The sequence below is a fragment of the Synchiropus splendidus genome, chromosome 17 (genome assembly GCF_027744825.2).
Source record: "Synchiropus splendidus isolate RoL2022-P1 chromosome 17, RoL_Sspl_1.0, whole genome shotgun sequence".
In the NCBI taxonomy this organism is placed as follows: Eukaryota; Metazoa; Chordata; class Actinopteri; order Syngnathiformes; family Callionymidae; genus Synchiropus; species Synchiropus splendidus.
In genome coordinates this window covers 19,294,989-19,311,944 of record NC_071350.1, presented here as the reverse complement: position 1 = coordinate 19,311,944, position 16,956 = coordinate 19,294,989, and the positions used below count along the sequence as shown (strand labels likewise).

The following is a 16,956-nucleotide window of genomic DNA, read 5'->3' as shown; positions in this document are numbered from 1 at the left end:
TCAGTGCCTGCAGAAACTCTCGCTCTGCCAGCCTCTGACGCCAAGGGTGCAATGAATAAAACACGCCGGAAACTTTCTTGTCACCGTCATCCGTCAGATTCCACTGTCGACCATCTCCTGCTGACCCTGTTGTTGGGCTGGCCCCGCCCAGTTTCTGGCAGCTTGTGCCCTGAATATGGAGGCCAGCGCCTCAATAATGGAAGGAGGAGTGGGACGGAGCAGAAAAGTGTTCCCCAGGATTCACACTTTATTAGCAGTGGAGACATGTATGTTGAAAGCTGGCGGCTCCGGTGGCCAGTCACACAGTCCAGCCTTGGCTGCATCCGTGGCCTCCGAGGTTTGCATAGACCAGGAGAAGGTGAGAGTTTCTGGGGGGTGAAGTGACAGCGGGGGAGCAGACTTGGCGTGGCCTCATGCATTTAGAAGGGCGAGCGCCCGTCGTCTGCTCGGCTCACAGGAGTTCTGCAGCTGTATGAACCGTCGCCATGGTGACAGGCGACTCCAAGTTCAGGCCTCATCATCGCTCCCAGCCATGCTGCTGTCAGTCGAGTCCACGTCCTCCGGCTCCGGCTTCTGTTGGGGCTCGGTGGTGCCGGCTGCTTCCACGGGCTCTGAGGCGGCAGCGGTGGCGCCCTCTGCTGGCGCGGCGCCCTCACCCTGCTGGTCTTTGGCATCCTCGTCCAGGAAAGAGGACCAGCCCTTGAGCCGCTCCTCCCGCTCCCGTGTCGTCTCCTCCACCTGGACACGGCGGGATGCAGCGCTCACACCTCAGACTCTCCACTGCCCCGACCCGGGTCACCCACCTGATAGTCTGTGGTTCCGTCCCAAAGCTCCGCGGACAGCTGCCGTCCTCCAAACCAGCGGCCGCTGAAGGACTGGATGCAGGCGTCGGCCTGCTCGGGCTCTTTAAAGGCGATGGAGGCCACGCCGTCCGGGTGTCTCTGCAGCACAAGCACGTCACTGAAGCCCACGAGGAGCAGCCACTCGCAACACTCACATCGAAGAGGATGACCTTCTTCACCACGCCGAACTTCTCGCACTCGGAGCGCAGATCCTCGCGGTACTCGTTCAGCACCAGCGGGTCCTCCTGCAAGGACAGCGGGTGTACTCACTACGTGTGGGCGCGTCATTAGCCTGACTAGTGAGGACCAAGTCTTGACAATCCACCTTCTTGTGAGGACATTTTGGCCTGTCCTCACAACAGGCCAAAATGTTTGGCCTGTCCTCAGACAGGCCAAAATGTCTGAGGACAGACATTTTGGCCTGTCCTCACAAGGGTCAGAGGGTGTTTTAACCCTCTGAGAGTCAGTCTGGTTCAGTTTACCCATGTGTTTTGGAGGGCAAGGTTTAGGGGGTGAGGCTGGGGAAAGGGTGATGGCCATGAGAGGTCCCCACAGAAATAGCAAAACCAACATGTGTGTGTGAGTGAGTGAGTGAGCACCTCGAAGTCAGAGGGATGGAACATGTTCCTGATGATGACGACCTTTTCATGCCTCTTCCTCAATTCTCCCTTCTTCTCTGGCCGCCAGTCCAGCTGCCTGCACACACACACACACACACACAGACAGACACACACACACACACACACACACACAGACACACACACACACTCGGGATGAGGCGACCATCAGCCTGTCTCTGGAGACTGTGAGGACCAGATCGCACTTCTGTTGCTGCTGCAGCTTCTTCCTGTACTCCTTGTTCTTCTTCTTCTTCTTGCTGGCGTCGTACTCGCCCTTCAGCTCAAAGCGAGCCGACTCAACGTGGAGCTTGTAACCTCTGACCTCGGACTCGTCGATGAGGCGCAGAGCCAGGTCCACCGACTCCCTCTGCGGGCGGCGCACGGCGTCACTCTCAGCGGCGTCAGGACCGGCAGCGTGAAGAACACCCACCTTCAGGTAGCAGCACAGCCCGTCTCCCTTCAGGTTCCCTTCCTTGTCCTTGTAGAGCTTGACCTTGAACTCCTCGGTGATGGGGTCGCGCATCACGATGCCACACTTGGACATGATCTCAGCGAACTCCTCTGCGCTGGTGTCGGGCGGCAGACCTGCCGAAGCACAGACCACCCGTGAGTCCGGCTGAGACCCGCCAGGGAAGGGGGCGCCACCCACCGGACACGTAGACGTTGGTGTTCTTGTTCTCCTCCACGTTGAACCATCCTGAGAGGCAAACGCATGCGTCACCAGCAGGTCAGGCCAGAACAGCAGCTACAGCCCACTCACCTGGGTCGGCCTTCCTCTTCTCCCCCCTGGGCTTGACCTCTTTGCTCTTGCTGTCCTTCTGCACTGCTGGCTGGTCCTTCACCGGAGCAGGTTGAGCGGTGCCGGCGGTGGCGGTGCTCGCGTCTGGGTTCCCCTCCTGGGTGAAGCCGTAGTTGGCCTGATAGGCTGCAAGGAAGTCCTCAGTGATCTGGAGAGAAGAAGGAACACAATTGCTCCAGGAGCAGGACCATGTGTCGAGAGGCCCTCCACGCACAGTCTGACCACACTGAGGCTACGGTCATGAGGTCGACTCCCCAGGGACAACAGCAGCACACAACAGCTCTCTATAGCTTTACTGCCAGTACTAACACTGTCATGTCACAGGAAAACACCCCAGCAACATTGTCAAAATACTGTTCTCCTCAGAGTAGACGACCATCTACTTCAATTTGAGTATACTTTCACTGAAAATATTCTCTTCTTTCTCTCTGGGCTTCTCCCTTCAGAGGTGGCCACAGTGGATCCTCCTCCTCCATCTCCCCCTGTCCTCTGCTTCCTCTTCTCTCAAACCTACAAACCTCATGTCCTCCTTCACCACCTCCATCCATCTCCTCTGTGGCCTTCCTCTCCACCTTCTGCCTGGCACTTCCAACATCTCAACATCTTCATCTACCCATGTACTGGCTCTCTCTCTCCTCTGTACTCACTGAAAATACTGTACTTTTATCAGGTGTTTTTGCTATTTAAAATCAGGTCCGGACAGAAGCCCGCCGTCCACTCTGGGACTCTTCTGAAGGGAACACTTGAGCTTTACTCATCCGTGATCGACAGCGCTCCCGTGTTGGGGAGAAACACGCACAATGCCACGACGTCACTATAAGGCGGTAATAACACAGTAATGAAACACATTTAGAAGGGAAATAACTAGGGCAACAAGGTGTCGTAGACATCATTTTGGACTCTTGACGCATTAGCTCGGCCCTATTTGCTGAGGGACACGGCAGAAAACGCCGCCTACCTTGGGGAACCAGGCCTTCTTCTCGTGGTCCCAGTCATAGACGGTGCCGTCCTCCGGGTCGGTGTAGGTGAACGGGTCGGATCCATCTTGGCGCTTCCGACCGTACAGCTCCTGCATGCGCAGCTGCTCCTCGAACTCCTGGTTGTTTCCCGGTCCGCCGCTCATCTGCACCCAACAACACCGTGGCTCATGGTCAACACGACTGAATGAACATGCAACTCGATCGCCATAACAAAAGCAACACAAGCCTCCGCTTCCGATGCAGTCAAACATGAAGCGTCCTCAGTTCCAGCTACGGTGTTCACAACAAGCCGCTACCTTTCACTGGGGCTCCGCACACACGGCCACGACTGGTCGTCCGACTGCTTATTGAAATGCGGAATATATTTCTGTAACTCGACAGAATACTTTAAAATCAACCCCCGAATCGACCTGCTGTTTTTTTAATTACCCCCGAAAGCTAAATCCGCCGCAAAGCTTGAACCAAGCACTTCCGACGTCAACACCATAACGCGCATGCGCAAGACGAAGGCGGAGAGGCTCGATTTGTGTCACGGCTTGTCCCGCTGTGTGGCAACACCAAGCCAACTCATACCGTAGCTATTTCATGCATATGTACTCCATGAAATCTTCGTCTCCAGAGAAATATATACTGGTATTCTAAATGTAATAAAATGCTTACTAAAATACTACATTTGAGTTGAGTCTACGTGATCCAGGCTTCTCATACAGTGCGTCCATCCACGCGCCTCCGTTTCAGTAGGTGGCGCTACTCAGTGTGACACCGCGAGTCAGCGTCACAGAAGAAGATGGGCATCACGATGACAACAAACGCCTTTTGAATCCGAGGAGAATCTGAGTAGTTCAGGAGAAAAGGCGCGACATGGCTGAAGGCAGCGGCGGCGTGAGTCCGAACAGTCTCCCTCCAGGAGACCCGCAGCTGATCGCGATGATTGTGGAGCATCTGAAGAACCGAGGACTCTTCGACGAGTTCCGCCGAGACTGTCTGGCCGACGTGGACACCAAGGTAGGAGCTGGAGACTGTCGAGTCCGACTCACCTGCTTGTTCGTGTGCGACTCACTCAACCACGTGTTGTGCAGCCCGCCTACCAGAACCTGCGGCAGAAAGTGGACAACTTTGTCACGTCACACTTGAGCACGCAGGACTGGAACCCGTCCATCAACAAGAACCAGATGCGGAATGGACTGCGACAAAGTGTCGTCCAGTGAGTGTCTGTTCTGACTAGATGATCTTGTTCCAAATAGACATTTGATCCGACTTTGTTTAAGGAGTCAAAACCAATTGTTTTGCTGTTGTACTGTACAGATATACAATGTTTTGAAGAAGTGAAGTCAGTTTTTTTGCATCGCCTTGAACCCAGCGCAGTAAATAGGGACGTGTTCACGAGTCCAGTGGGCCCCACCTCTTGACTTCCTGCCTCTGCCTCAGGTCCGGAATGTTGGAATCTGGCGTCGACCGGATCATCACTCAAGTCGTGGATCCCAAGATGAATCACACGTTCAGGCCGAACATCGAGACGGCAGTGCACGACTTTCTGTCTGGAGAGAAGAAGGAGGAGAGCAGCTCAGAACCCACGGAACCCACAGACGCTCCTTCTGGAGCCAGAACCCCGTGAGGGCTGGCAGGACCTGTGGCGCTGCTTCCCTCCGCCGCCGCCGGCCCCTCGTGGCTGGTGGTCTGAGCTGGATCTGCTCTGTTCCGGACACCGGTGGCCTTGTGTTGACTCTACCGCTCAGGACTCTGAATTCTGAGGGATTCTCTACTTACCTGATTTGATAATAAATATTTTGTGTTTGAGGAACCTTTTAATGGAAACATTGCCTCCACTTTGTTCTGTCCATGAAATGGTCCTTCACTACTCAAGTCTTCAGTTGAAGAGCTTCTAAGGTTATTTATATGTTGGGAGAATACTGTGGCAGGGGATGAAGAGGACTCCTTCTGGAGTCTGACTGAAGAACATGACACATGCTGAGAGCGGCTGATCTCTTGTCAAAGCCAGTCTTCTGCCTGCTGGGCTGCAGTGGAACAGCAGCCCAACATCAGAGGCGCTGAGGACCCTGGACGGCTTGAGAAGGGAACAAGCCTCTGAAACTCTGGGGCACAACTGAGCTTCAGGCACTGAAATAAAGTGGATCACCTTTCTTACTGTGGAAGTACGAGACAAGAATAGGAGTTTTGCCATGGAAGACGCCTTGTATTTTGTTTACTGCTAGGACTCCTGCGTCTGGGTTCACTCAATAGTTGGGAACATCAATACGTCTGTGAGTGGAGTCGCGGTGTGAGGGCGAGCACGTGCCTCCACGGTCACTGATGTTGTGATGTCGCACCCTGGTGGAGGGTCGGAGGTGTTCTGAAGGGGCGCAGCTCGTGTGAGTGCGAGACGCTGCTCTCCTGACTCGGGAGCGTCCGTCTCCACCTGATCTGATCAGCTTCACTCGGGCGGCACATGCACTTCCTCAGTGGCGCCTCCTGTCCAGCTCTGGAGAGCTTCAGTCATGAGGCAGCACAGACCCGTCTGACGTGACTGACACCCACAGGAGGCACCTCGACAATCCCACTTCTGACACCACCGCAGCTGTTGAGGAGGTCACATCTGCTTGACTTTGACCCCTAAACTCCGAAGCCACCGCTCGGGTCGCGGGGGTAGCAAGTGAACAGACGTCCTCCTCCAGCTCCTCTGGGGTGACACTGAGGTGCCAGCGTCTCGCCAGTGAGTCCTGGCTCCGCCCTGTGGTCTCCGCCCCAGCTGGACTAACAGGGACCGGATCAGGAGCCCAGTTTTCAGCTGCACCATGACCGTTATCCATGCCAGCTGGAGCCTCCCATAATGCACTCTCAACAGTTGAAGCGCCTCTGAGGCTCAGAAAGTCGACTGGGATTCTTGTAATAAATCAGACTGTTGACTCCTCACTGCTCTCCAGGATCAATCCTCTCAGGTCTAAACATTCTCAGAGTGACTGAGGAGCAAAACAGCTACATCGCTCCATAAAGTGGCCACAGGTTTGTGTGGCTGGAGCCAAACAGGCAGCTGAGGATGTTGTTTACAGGTCAGTGGTGTCGCAACTGTTTCGATCAATAATGAAGCTGATAGGTGTGTGTGTGGGGGGGTCGACCACATGATCATGTGACAGACAGAGAGTACAGCGCCACTCGTGCCGTGAGGGTCGGGGTTGGGGGTTGTTTTCCACAGATGGACATCAAAGGCAGAGGCCCCGGCTGGGAAGCACAGAGCCACCAACACACCGCTCAAAACAAAAAAACACACAGCCCATTCAGGAAGTGTGGTTTGGATCACACGGCGGCGGCGGGGTCACGGTGAGACACCAGGGGTCAAGGCTCCGAGTCCAAGCCACCCAAACAGCTGGGCCGTACCAACTGTTTACGAGAAGAAGTGAAAAACATCAGAGGAACATCCAGGCAGTCCCCGCAGGGTGTCCCCCTGCCTCTCACCCCGTGGAGCTGGGACAGGCTCTGACCGGAGGAGAGCCATGAGCTGAGGTGGAGATGCCTGAGAGACGGAGCAGAGAAGGGAGGCAAGCAAAGGGCCAAACCAGGAGCCATTTTTATGAAGTGAAGAGGTTACCTCCCATTGTCGCCCCATTTTCAGGCCACAGGAAGCGGATCCTCCCTGGGTGAGATCACTTCCCTTCACACGTATCACCTGGCCCCTCGAACCCCTCCCAGCGGCATCTTGTGTTGTGGCTTCAGGAGTCCAGTTCGGGGGCGCAGAACAACATTCATGCCGCAGAGATGCTGGAGGGCGATATCATGCTCTGCCTGGACTCGGCAGAAGGTGGAAGGGATTTGTCTGGGACTTGAGCTTCACCTTGAGCTCGGCTCTGGAGGAAGCAGACCAGCTCGCTGCTTCTTCAGCACCTGGATCCACACCTTCACTGTCAAATCAACATGGAACCAGACACACCTTCTGAAGACCACGGTCTTCCTCTGGAGCCACTTCCACGCCTCACCAACTCGGTGGACCAGGTGAGCAAAGGTGGAAGTCTTCTCTCTCGGGGTGCCACTGAGGACACCTCCATCCGCCTGCGTGACCCCCGCATGACCCCGCACTAGTTGGCCTTCAGATTGCTTGTTCTGTTTACTATCCTCCGTAAATGAGACAGCGAGCAACGATGCTGCGCGTGAGCAGTCACGATGCTGCTCTCTGATTGGTCGGAGCGCAGCGGGGTGCGCGCGCAGCGGTCAGTATAAACGCCAGCTGGAGGTGAGAGCGGCGACAACAGGCGTCGGGATCGCGCACTTCTACCAGACATGAGGTCAAAGCTGTGTGTGCTCTGGTTGACGCTGCTGCTGAGTCAACAAGCGCCGAGTCTGGAGCTTCATGAAGCTCAGGAGAAACCGGCGGTCGCGGCTAAAAAGCGTCTCTCCGTGCAGAGCGCAGGTGAGTCACGTGTTCTGCGCTCTGGTCAGAGACGAGTCAGGATGTTTTGGATTTGCTCTGGTTGTTTATTGTATTTTCACATCCGTCAAACAACGCAAATTAAAAGAAGTTTCTTGTGAAAATAGCTCATCAATGCTATGTTTTTTAAATAATTTCTTTTTCACTGAAGCGTAAAAAGTATAAACTAGTATTTCTATATTATTTTCTCCATCACGTTTTTTCTTAACATTTGCTAGATTTAGTCCCAAACATTTTATTCAGGTCAACCCGAAAACATTTCAAAACATTTTTTTTAATTTCAAACAACCGTTAAAATATGTGAAAACATTTAGTATAAAATGCGTGTTGTGTGTGGCGGAAGGAAACGTGCACGATTCGGTACCAATTTAACAAAATAAATGACAATTTAAATAAAAATATACACAATTAAAATGTATTTATTACGATTTTATTTGTAAGAAAAAAGGGTAAATAATTGGGGGGAAATTAAAAAAAAAAGTTTTTACCCATGATTTATGGAGAATGTTTTCATATTTTCTGTTATTCAAAATAAAATAATTGCATTTTTCCATCTTGCTTTCATCAACTGGCTTTTCTAAGGTGAAACATTCCCAGAGAAAAGAATGAAGACATGATTTGAATGGATGAATGATTCATCCCAAAACTGACCGGGGTCATGTGGTTCATGGCGATAGTTTGCTGTTGGTGGTCGCCGCTGCCGCGCAGTTGGGCAGGAACACAGCTGTCAGTAGGAAGTGCCGGCGGGCCTGTCACCACCGCGTCTGCCGCTCTGCTCCCAGGGGAGATCCAGAGCTGCCTGCTGGGCGCAGGGGACGTGGGCTGCGGGACGTTTCAGTGTTTCAGCAACAACTCGTGCCAGATCCACGGCCTGCACCACATCTGCCTGACGCTGCTGCACAACGCCGGGCGCTACGACTCGCAGGTGACCCCCGGTGACCTCCCTCTCTCCCCCCCTCCTCACCGCTCCTCTGCCGCAGGGCAAGTCGTTTGTGAAGGAAGCGCTGCGCTGCCTGGCGCTGGGGCTGCGGCAGCGCTTCAGCTGCGTGAGCCGCCGCTGCGCCGCCGTCAAGGAGCTGGTGTTCACGCTGCAGAGGGAGTGCTACGCCAAACACCACCTCTGCCTGGCTCTCAGGGACCACCTGGACACCACGGGGAGCCTGGTGCAGTTCCAGCTGCTGTTTCCTCCCGGGTGAGACGTCACTGACAAACAAACTAACCCCGCCACAGACCGCTCACCTGACCCGGGTGAGACTGGGCACTAGAAGACATCCTCAACGAGACTCAAAACACACAGCAACATTTGTAGTTGTGCGACGTTTTGTCAACTTGTCATCGATATTACGCCCCTTCTCTCGAAGAATCTCTCTCAACTCCCTGTTTTCCGCGTCCTGCTCCGGTGGTCCTCAGAGCTCTCTTGATGGCGTGCGCGTGCGTGTGTGTCACCAGGCCGTACCTGGAGCTGATGAACTTCCTGCTGAACTGTGGTGACCAGGTCGAGTCCTGGGTCAGCCGCCGCCTGCAGGAGCAGTGCCAGCAACACTGGGGGGCGCTGTGCAGCAGCTTCAGCAGAACCTGTTCAGCCAACCAGTCGGACGCGGCACCGACGCCGACCCAGCTGTGGGCGGAGCAGAGGGCTGCTGGACCAGAGGCGAGATAACCAGGGTCACAGACACGGGATCCACAGTCCCGCCCCGTGTATGGTGTTGACTCAAGGACCTAGCTCAGAACAGACACCCGAGCAGCGCGGAGGACCCGCACTGTTTCAGTCTAAATGTCATGTGGGTGACCTGGTTTTCCTGTCGGAGCCTCGTGGACGGAAGCACTCTCACCACCCAGCAAGCAAGAGACTTTTATATTGTATTTAAATGAACTTTAATAAACGATACCGACCTGGACTGAACAGTCTGAAGGTGTCACCGGAAAACAGAAACAGGAGCAGTTATTTAGTGGTTGTCTACTTCGACTGGTTCGGTTGGTTACCATGGCAGCAGTCAGGAATGACGTCAAAATACATCATGAAATACTTCATGTATGATATGCTTCACTGCTACTTACTGCTGACGTCACAAAAAATAGTAGTTGCATCGTTGACAAAAATGGAAAACAGGAGTCAAGTACAGTGTAGTGTAGTGCCGCCTGCTGGCCACTGGCGTGCATTACTTACACTGAAAAAAGACGGCAGTGCGCGCTGTTAGAAATGAAGAATCAGTTTCGGTTTGACAGTTATGAGTGTATTTTCATGTCCTAGTCTGAAGAACTGCACAGGCTACAGCTGCTGAGGAACCAGCTGCGCCACTTCGCTGTCCGTGTGGCAACATGTCAAACCTGGTGCGAGAGCAGCCAGACGTCTGTCAGAAGCTCATATGAAGGGGAAGAGTCGCTTCTTCAGGATGTACAGAACGGTGGCGAGGAAGAGCGCCAGCGCCAGGAAGATGAGCAGCTTGTCCGTCAGTTCCCGCCGATTGTACTTGAGGATCAGCTTCCGTCCCTGGTGGATGGTTCCCGTCATGTTTTTGAATTCTTCGTTGGTCTCCTGCACCGTCCTGGAGGAGGTGGCTGGTGCGGGAGCAGAGGGTCAGAGGTCAGTGCGGTCGGGGCTGCGGACGCACCGGAGGCAGGTGGCGTACCGAGCGTGCTGATGCTGTCCTCGCTCTGCTTCACCTGCTCCGCCATCATCCTGCTGATGGACATCAGGCTCTCTGTGATGTTGCTGCTGGTCTCCACCAGACTTTCTTTAGTTGCTTTCCTGAAAACACACCAACGTCCAGCGTCAGCTTGCGGTTCTTTGAGGTGAGACACACCATCTCACCTCTGCCTGGTGCTCTGGGTCTCTGGGCCACGCAGCAGCTCGTCCTTCTCCATGTTATCGATGGCCAGCTTACAAGCCAGGTTCGCCTTGCGCCACGCCGTCTGGTTGCTGTAACCATGAAGACCGCCATCAAAAACACATGGAATATTCCTGCTCCGACCCTCGCTGCCACAGTGTGAAGGAAAGCCACCTGAGCATTTGCCTCCGCTGGCTCTCAGTGTCGGCTTGAATCATCAGTCTGTCGGACTCTTTGTCCTGCTCTTTAGCGATCTGCTCCAGATCCTGGGAAACCAGTCACCTTTTTTATAGATTGTTGCCGACGACAGTTCAGTCTACAACATGTGCAGAGAACAACCCTGTGACAGAACCTTATTCCTTCTGGCCAGTGAAGAAGACAATTCCGATTCATTTTGCATAGACTATGGCCAAAACTCTTCAGAGTAAATCCAAACACACGTCATTTCTCTTCATCAACAATACAGACGCGGACAATGGTCGGGCATGTGTTCGAGGGTGGATTCACAGGAGCGACCACACTCACCTGTATTCTGAGTCTCAGCTTGTTGAACTTCTCCTTGACCTGAGAGTTGAGCTCCGTGAGCGCCAGCTGAGGCCCCGGACAATCCCTGATGTCCTACAGACAACACACACGCCCGTGAAGCGCCCGCCAGTCAACGGAGCTCCTCAGTTCGAGGTGGAGACTCGCGGTGGATCAGACGAGGAATTCACGTCGCACAACAGCCTAATGATGTCAGCTGCCGACAACTGCTTCATTGACCACATTGAAATGCACACAGGATGATTTTTGTCAACCGGAGAATATAGTTAATTCGCCCAACGACGTTCATGATAATAAAAAAACATTGACTGTCTGGCGGAAAGCGTTGCGTCTTCCTTTACATCGTAGGGAGACAAACACACTTTAAAACAGAAAATGAGGACAATAGCAGAGGCACTTTATCATACCTGAATGAGGGCTTTAATTTCCAAATCATACTTGATGATTTCTTGAGCACAAATTTTGACATGAACGTCCCCGGAAGACGCCATGTTTGTTTTGGTACGGCAACTCAGCGAGTCCAAGTTTGAGCGGGTTCCGCGGAGTGCGAATCAGCAGCAAAGGCGTGAGGCAGGAAAAGGTTTAAGATTAACCAACTTAACTTTAACTTTAGTAAGGACACGATGTCAAACAAACCATTTGTGGCCATGCTTATACCATATTTCTGCATGTTTTTATAGTATATAAAGATTGTATTTGTGAAGTTTGATTCATTTTCATTCACTGGAACCTGAACTAAACTCGAAGAAACGTAGTGCCTCAGTTGGATCCTAAATAAAGCTAATAGCTCAATGAGCAGCTTTGATTTCTGAATGATCACATCTAGAATTCATGACTGTGTTGACGTCCACATCTCTCCCCTGTGATCCCTCATTTCTCAGTTGTTTGGAGGCTCTTCAGGAACCCGACCAGGGCAGGACAGTTGTGTGACCCAGCCGAGGGCGCGTCAGTACACGAAAGACTCACGGAGTCACGGAGGGGTGCTAATGGTTTTTATTATTTTGATATTAAAATCAATAAACATAATCAGACTATTGTGGTTACAAGCAGAACTGTTGCACCAACACCCGGCTGATACAAGAGTAAAAGAATGATTTAAAAAATGAGAGAACTGAAGAGAAAGAGGCACAAAAAAAAAAAAAAACACAACAGAGATCCAGGACGGCCTCCGGCAGACGCAGACACCGTCCTGGGAAACAGACCGAGTCGTTATACAGTACAACCAGGAACAAAACTCCATGCCTGTGCATAAACCCTCACGATGCCTCCAAGAAAAGACAAAAAGAAAAACAAGTCGAGTTAAAAGAATCGTATAAACCAGCACGACATTTATTACACAACATAAATATAACAACTGTCAAGATATTGTATTTTTGAACAGGCATATATGTGAACTACAAATATAGACGTCGTTGCTAAAGAGAGGATCAAGTTAGTTTCAGCAGGATACACGTTCTGCAGGTTTTGCTTTATTGTGAAATGAAGAATCACCAAGAGATCTATTGTAGAGCACTTAGCAATGAAGTACAGCCTTCCTACTGAGACTGGGAAGAGAAACACACACAGGACTAACTACAGAGAGATCCCATGCTGTTAACTAGTCCACCGTACTGGACCACAAGCCTCAGACCAGTCGTGGCGGAGCTCAGGAGACCTCCCTCGACCGGCCCGCTCGAGTATGGACTTCCTACTGACTTGTGTTCACTCTCGATGGCCAATGTCCAATTCTGACCGACAAAACGGAGCGGACGCCATTGTCTGGAAAGTCTCGCGCACCATGCGTTTTGGCAAGGCCGGAAGGAGATGTAGATCATTGAAGTGTCGGATGGAAAGTGTTCTTGGATTCAAGAGAGGAAAGAAAGGAACCCTGCCCTCCGTCACAGGTGGCGGGGGAGGGGGAAGGGTCTCTGCCCACCAGCCGCACGTGACCTCCGCTGCTCACCCGAGCCCTTCCATGGAAACCAAGCAGAGATGAGTTTTCTCAGAAAACTAGTTCTTTGGAAGCCAATTTCACCAGGAATATGAGACAGAGCGGTCGCGACCTTGAGAGGCCGGACGGGTGCAGGTCGGGCCCAGACCACCACCAGCACCACAGACCCATCACCAGGCGCTTCAGAGGAAACACTGAAGAGGCTGCTTTCAGACTGTTGCACTACAAAATGGAAGTGGAGTTTCATTGCCGGATCGTCGAGTCGCTTCTCGCGAGACTTTCAAGGTCGTCGCTTGAACACGCTCGGCGCAACCGGACTTCTGTGGCGCTGGTGCGACGCTCTTCTGCGGGAAATTTCAGGCGGATTTAAATGGTCCTGGGTCGCAGGACGAGATCAAGAAAAGGCCAGAGGAATTTAGCTTCAGCAGAAACGCAGGCTGAAAAACAAAGCAGCGACTGACGGACGAAACATTCAGGATCCTTCTGCCTAACAAAGACCGACAGGAACTTCAGGAGCGTCTCCTGCAAGGAAGACGAGTCTACATTCAAAGCAGCAGCAGCAGCAGCAGTTGCACCTCGCTATGACGGCGCGTCGGAAAGACTGACCAAGTCCTGGACAGAAGGAAACAAGTATGGCTAAACAGCTCTTGTTAGCACCCAGCCACTGACAGATTAGCACCACGGTTTGCCTCCAGCTTCACCTTCTCTCTCAGCGCGGAGGGTCTGGCACTTCATTATCGCGAGAAAAACACAAGGACGGGACGCAAGAAAGGAGGCGGGGTCCGGCAAAACCACGCAGCCTAGTGGGCAGAGAAAAGTGTGGACAGAAGCCGTTTCCAAAATCATCAAAGATAGTGCTACTTTTTCGGTGCCTTTGATTGACAGTGGATCAATTGAGTGGGAATTCAGAGGCGCGGCTCCGCACTCGGGGAAACCTGGATGCTTGTTTCTGTGGGGCGTCGCCCTCCAGACCGACAGAAGGTGCAGAGTTTTGAATAAGGCACCTGGAACAGCAGGCATCGTCTTCAAAATACTGTGAGTAAATCAAGATCTACACGTGAAATCTCTTTGTGCTCATTCAATAGCAGCAAATCATCAGATCCAGAGTCAAGTGAGCCCAAAAAGCCATGCAACGACGGACGGTGACGACGCTCGCTTGGTCAAATCGCTTTGCAGGGTCATGCAGATGAACAGCAATCCCACCACGTTCTGACCGCAGATTACAAGTCTGGGTGGGTGGAACTTACAAAAAACACCAAGGGAGGGAGGCGTCCGCCTCTTCGTCCACACGTTCAGGCCTCACAACAGGTTCACACACCAGCAGAGACACTCGGAAGCAGAGACTCGGGCGGCACTCGCCTCGCCAAGAGGAAAATTCACACAAACTCTGATCCTGCCATCATCCTGCTGTCAGTCACCGGGCCGGAAACAGTCCGGGAAAATTCATCAAACCAAAGAGACCAACACGTCCCCAAGGTTCTAAGGTGTGAAGTAAAAAAATGGTATCATGAGTCCCAATCTTCACCCACAACACAAGAACGGTGGAACTGAAGGCGAAATATTTTGCGTAGAAAGTGACTGAGTGAGTTTAGAAGGTAAACATTATTGCAGTAGTCGCTGAAATATTAAACTACATTTCAATTTTAAGATATGAGGGGACGTTTTTAGTTCCAGGAAAAGCCTCATGTCGTGTTAAATGAAAAGAGAGCAGGGCAGCTGATTGTGTTTCAGGCACTTCTCCTCTGGCAAACTCAGGATCCACCCGAGTCTCTGCTTGTACAACGCTCCAAGTCAGAAGAAGAAAACCAAGGCCTGAACAGAGTGTCCGCCCAACAGTGACCACAGGGGCGCGCGTTAGGAGTGAATCAGTTTGGGTGGTGTCGAGTCTGTTGGCCGTTTGTTCAGTTTGTGTCGAGGACGTTGCACCATATTGTTTGACAATAACAAAATACATACACAATAATCTTTACAGAGTAAAAGAATGGCGACTTGAATACATAAATATATTTTGATTTACACAAATAGAAGAAACACTAGAACCCTGATTTGCTGGAGAAGAGTTGAATGGGTTGATTTCGGTGGAGGACGAGTGGCGACGGGTCGCACTCTTCTAGCTTAGACGTTTGTTTGTTGTTGGTTTTTTTTTTTTTCCGGCAAAGTGAAAGAACAGTTTTACTGGCGTCGTGGTTTCCTCTCTCTAATAAAATGCCACAGAGTCTCTTGGTTTGGATGTAAAGTTGCACAGCTTTCGCCTCTTTAATGTAAAAACCTGTGAGGACTCTCTCCTGGATCCACAACCAAGCACACACTCGCACGCACTCACTGGCACTCCTGTCGACCCCCTTCAGATCGGGTACGCTCCCGTCTGCTACTTCAGTCGAGGTTTTTGGAGCCGCCCAACGGATGCTTGTTTACCTTCGTGTGGCGCCGCGGCGCCATCCCACGCGCCGCTTGGACTTGGTGTGTATGTGAAAAGTAACAAGGCAATAAGTGTCCAGATTGAGTTTGTAATTGGCGAGCCATACAGTACAGTGATATAGTAACTTCCCCCGGGGCCGCCAGGGGCCACGCCCCGGGCTCCGACCCCTCCTCATTAAGTCACAAGTAGAAATCAGTTTACAAATGATAACAATATAGCTCTCTGGAGAAATGTGTCTACACTGTACAACACCCTGAAGAGGAAGCCAAAGCAGAATCAGTTTTTCCATAGGAAACCTCTACTGAAGGCAAATGAATCATGACGCCACCGGGTCAGCATCAGGATCGAAGTAGGGGCCCTGGAAACCTTCCTTAGTTCAGACCACAAACATGAATCCCCAGGGCCCGGAGGCGGGCGGAGAGCCGCCCCGCACTCGGGCCCCCGCAGCGCTCGTGGACCAGACACCCACTCCTCACTGGGTCACAGACCTGACTGGAAAGAGAGCGGGCCCTCGCGAGAACACTTGCAGCATTCGCACCAGGCCGGTTTAGCAGCAAATGGAAGAAAAGATGCTTTTCTTTTTTCGCTTTTTTTTTTTTCTCCTTTTTTGGACAAAGTGCTTTTGTTTGAAACATATCAGAGAACTCTATACACGCACCTAACACTTTAACTTAGATTATTTACAACAAAACAACTCAACCTCAACAGAAGTGGACGGCGGAGGAGAGAAGTCTTCAGGCTGCGACCGCCAGTTCTCCCTTTGAAACACAGAAGCCAGTGACAACAGGCGAGCGTGTCCAACACAGGCTGGCGCCCGGGCGCACGCTCTGCGCTGGCCGCGCCGGGATTATTTGGTGAAGTCCCGACACACACACACGTGGGGAGTCTACTGAGACGCCGCCCGACGTGATGCGCAGCAGTCCAGACTTCTAATGTCTGCTATTTACAGATCCAAAATCTTGTAAAATGTTGTGGTGAAACGTGAAAAGAAAATAAACTTGGAAGGAGTCAGCTGCGTTCATGAAACACGTGAAGTGGAAGGAAGCTCGTCACTGTGAACTGTTTCCATGTGAAAAAGCTCACTGCAGACGGGGGGGGGGCTCTAGATGGAGGTAAATAAATAAATGACTAAAGGTCATCTTGATAACAATGAACCAGAAGGTGGTTTTGACTAAAGTGCTTCTTAGTAACACGCCAGACTCGGAGCCACACGGGCGAACATCGGCGCCCGACGTGTCCAATCCAACTCTGCGTGCATCACATGATGTGTCCAAGTTTTCAGTGAATCACTGAAAGGTCTCTTTGGCTTTGGACTGGGTCGGGATGATCAGCGGGGCTGCCCACTAACCCAGGCACCCGAGGAGCCGAGTCAGCTTCACCAAATAATCCGGCCAATCTCACCAGTTTGCAGGCAGCTAACATACAAAAATATACACTTTTTATTTGGTTTTTCTTTTTTTCTCTCGCTATCCGTCTCTTTAGAAACATGCTGGGAACGAAAAGTGGCCTTTTACCATTAAAAGACGTGTATATATTTACCACTCTATATACAGTAACACGACCATCCAACTAAACTGG

At 52.0% G+C, this 16,956-nt stretch overlaps 3 protein-coding genes across 5 annotated transcripts; 1 reads left to right on the top strand and 2 right to left on the bottom strand.

Annotated features, from left to right (window-relative positions):
- Nucleotides 1–225: 225 nt before the first annotated feature.
- htatsf1 (HIV-1 Tat specific factor 1) lies at nucleotides 226–4,742 on the bottom strand. Of its 3 annotated transcripts, XM_053846866.1 has the most exons (11): nucleotides 4,644–4,742; nucleotides 4,279–4,335; nucleotides 3,220–3,384; nucleotides 2,223–2,409; nucleotides 2,112–2,159; nucleotides 1,893–2,047; nucleotides 1,666–1,829; nucleotides 1,442–1,538; nucleotides 998–1,087; nucleotides 804–941; nucleotides 226–738 (listed from the first exon to the last, which is right to left on the bottom strand). In XM_053846866.1, the coding sequence occupies exons 3-11, from the start codon at nucleotides 3,382–3,384 to the stop codon at nucleotides 508–510; spliced, it is 1,275 nt and encodes a 424-aa protein (XP_053702841.1). In that variant the 5' UTR covers nucleotides 4,279–4,335; nucleotides 4,644–4,742; the 3' UTR covers nucleotides 226–507. The 3 variants fall into 3 exon arrangements, with proteins under 3 accessions (XP_053702841.1, XP_053702842.1, XP_053702840.1); XM_053846867.1 differs by lacking the exons at nucleotides 4,279–4,335; nucleotides 4,644–4,742 and adding an exon at nucleotides 3,468–3,784; XM_053846865.1 differs by lacking the exons at nucleotides 4,279–4,335; nucleotides 4,644–4,742 and adding an exon at nucleotides 3,538–3,779.
- LOC128748106 (biorientation of chromosomes in cell division protein 1-like 1) lies at nucleotides 3,960–9,318 on the top strand. Its single transcript, XM_053846502.1, has 9 exons — nucleotides 3,960–4,246; nucleotides 4,321–4,445; nucleotides 4,670–4,852; nucleotides 6,849–6,873; nucleotides 6,950–7,034; nucleotides 7,509–7,640; nucleotides 8,441–8,583; nucleotides 8,639–8,850; nucleotides 9,108–9,318. The coding sequence occupies exons 1-9, from the start codon at nucleotides 4,103–4,105 to the stop codon at nucleotides 9,316–9,318; spliced, it is 1,260 nt and encodes a 419-aa protein (XP_053702477.1). The 5' UTR covers nucleotides 3,960–4,102.
- Nucleotides 9,319–9,529: 211 nt separating this feature from the next.
- bnip1b (BCL2 interacting protein 1b) lies at nucleotides 9,530–12,193 on the bottom strand. Its single transcript, XM_053846722.1, has 6 exons — nucleotides 11,437–12,193; nucleotides 11,012–11,104; nucleotides 10,661–10,752; nucleotides 10,471–10,578; nucleotides 10,289–10,407; nucleotides 9,530–10,217 (listed from the first exon to the last, which is right to left on the bottom strand). The coding sequence occupies exons 1-6, from the start codon at nucleotides 11,518–11,520 to the stop codon at nucleotides 10,021–10,023; spliced, it is 693 nt and encodes a 230-aa protein (XP_053702697.1). The 5' UTR covers nucleotides 11,521–12,193; the 3' UTR covers nucleotides 9,530–10,020.
- Nucleotides 12,194–16,956: the final 4,763 nt, after the last annotated feature.

What these genes read in the sequence shown, in the direction of transcription:
- htatsf1 (XM_053846866.1), bottom strand. Translation starts at nt 3,384, where the DNA reads ATGAGCGGCGGACCGGGAAACAACCAGGAGTTCGAGGAGCAGCTGCGC. An exon ending in AGAAGGTCATCCTCTTCGAT is followed by an intron (nt 942 to 997) that starts GTGAGTGTTGCG and finishes CTTGTGCTGCAG; the next exon opens with AGACACCCGGACGGCGTGGC. An exon ending in ACGGAACCACAGACTATCAG is followed by an intron (nt 739 to 803) that starts GTGGGTGACCCG and finishes CGCCGTGTCCAG; the next exon opens with GTGGAGGAGACGACACGGGA.
- LOC128748106 (XM_053846502.1), top strand. Translation starts at nt 4,103, where the DNA reads ATGGCTGAAGGCAGCGGCGGCGTGAGTCCGAACAGTCTCCCTCCAGGA. An exon ending in TGGCCGACGTGGACACCAAG is followed by an intron (nt 4,247 to 4,320) that starts GTAGGAGCTGGA and finishes CGTGTTGTGCAG; the next exon opens with CCCGCCTACCAGAACCTGCG. An exon ending in CTGCGACAAAGTGTCGTCCA is followed by an intron (nt 4,446 to 4,669) that starts GTGAGTGTCTGT and finishes CCTCTGCCTCAG; the next exon opens with GTCCGGAATGTTGGAATCTG.
- bnip1b (XM_053846722.1), bottom strand. Translation starts at nt 11,520, where the DNA reads ATGGCGTCTTCCGGGGACGTTCATGTCAAAATTTGTGCTCAAGAAATC. An exon ending in AGCTGAGACTCAGAATACAG is followed by an intron (nt 10,753 to 11,011) that starts GTGAGTGTGGTC and finishes CTGGTTTCCCAG; the next exon opens with GATCTGGAGCAGATCGCTAA. An exon ending in GGACAGCATCAGCACGCTCG is followed by an intron (nt 10,218 to 10,288) that starts GTACGCCACCTG and finishes CTCCCGCACCAG; the next exon opens with CCACCTCCTCCAGGACGGTG.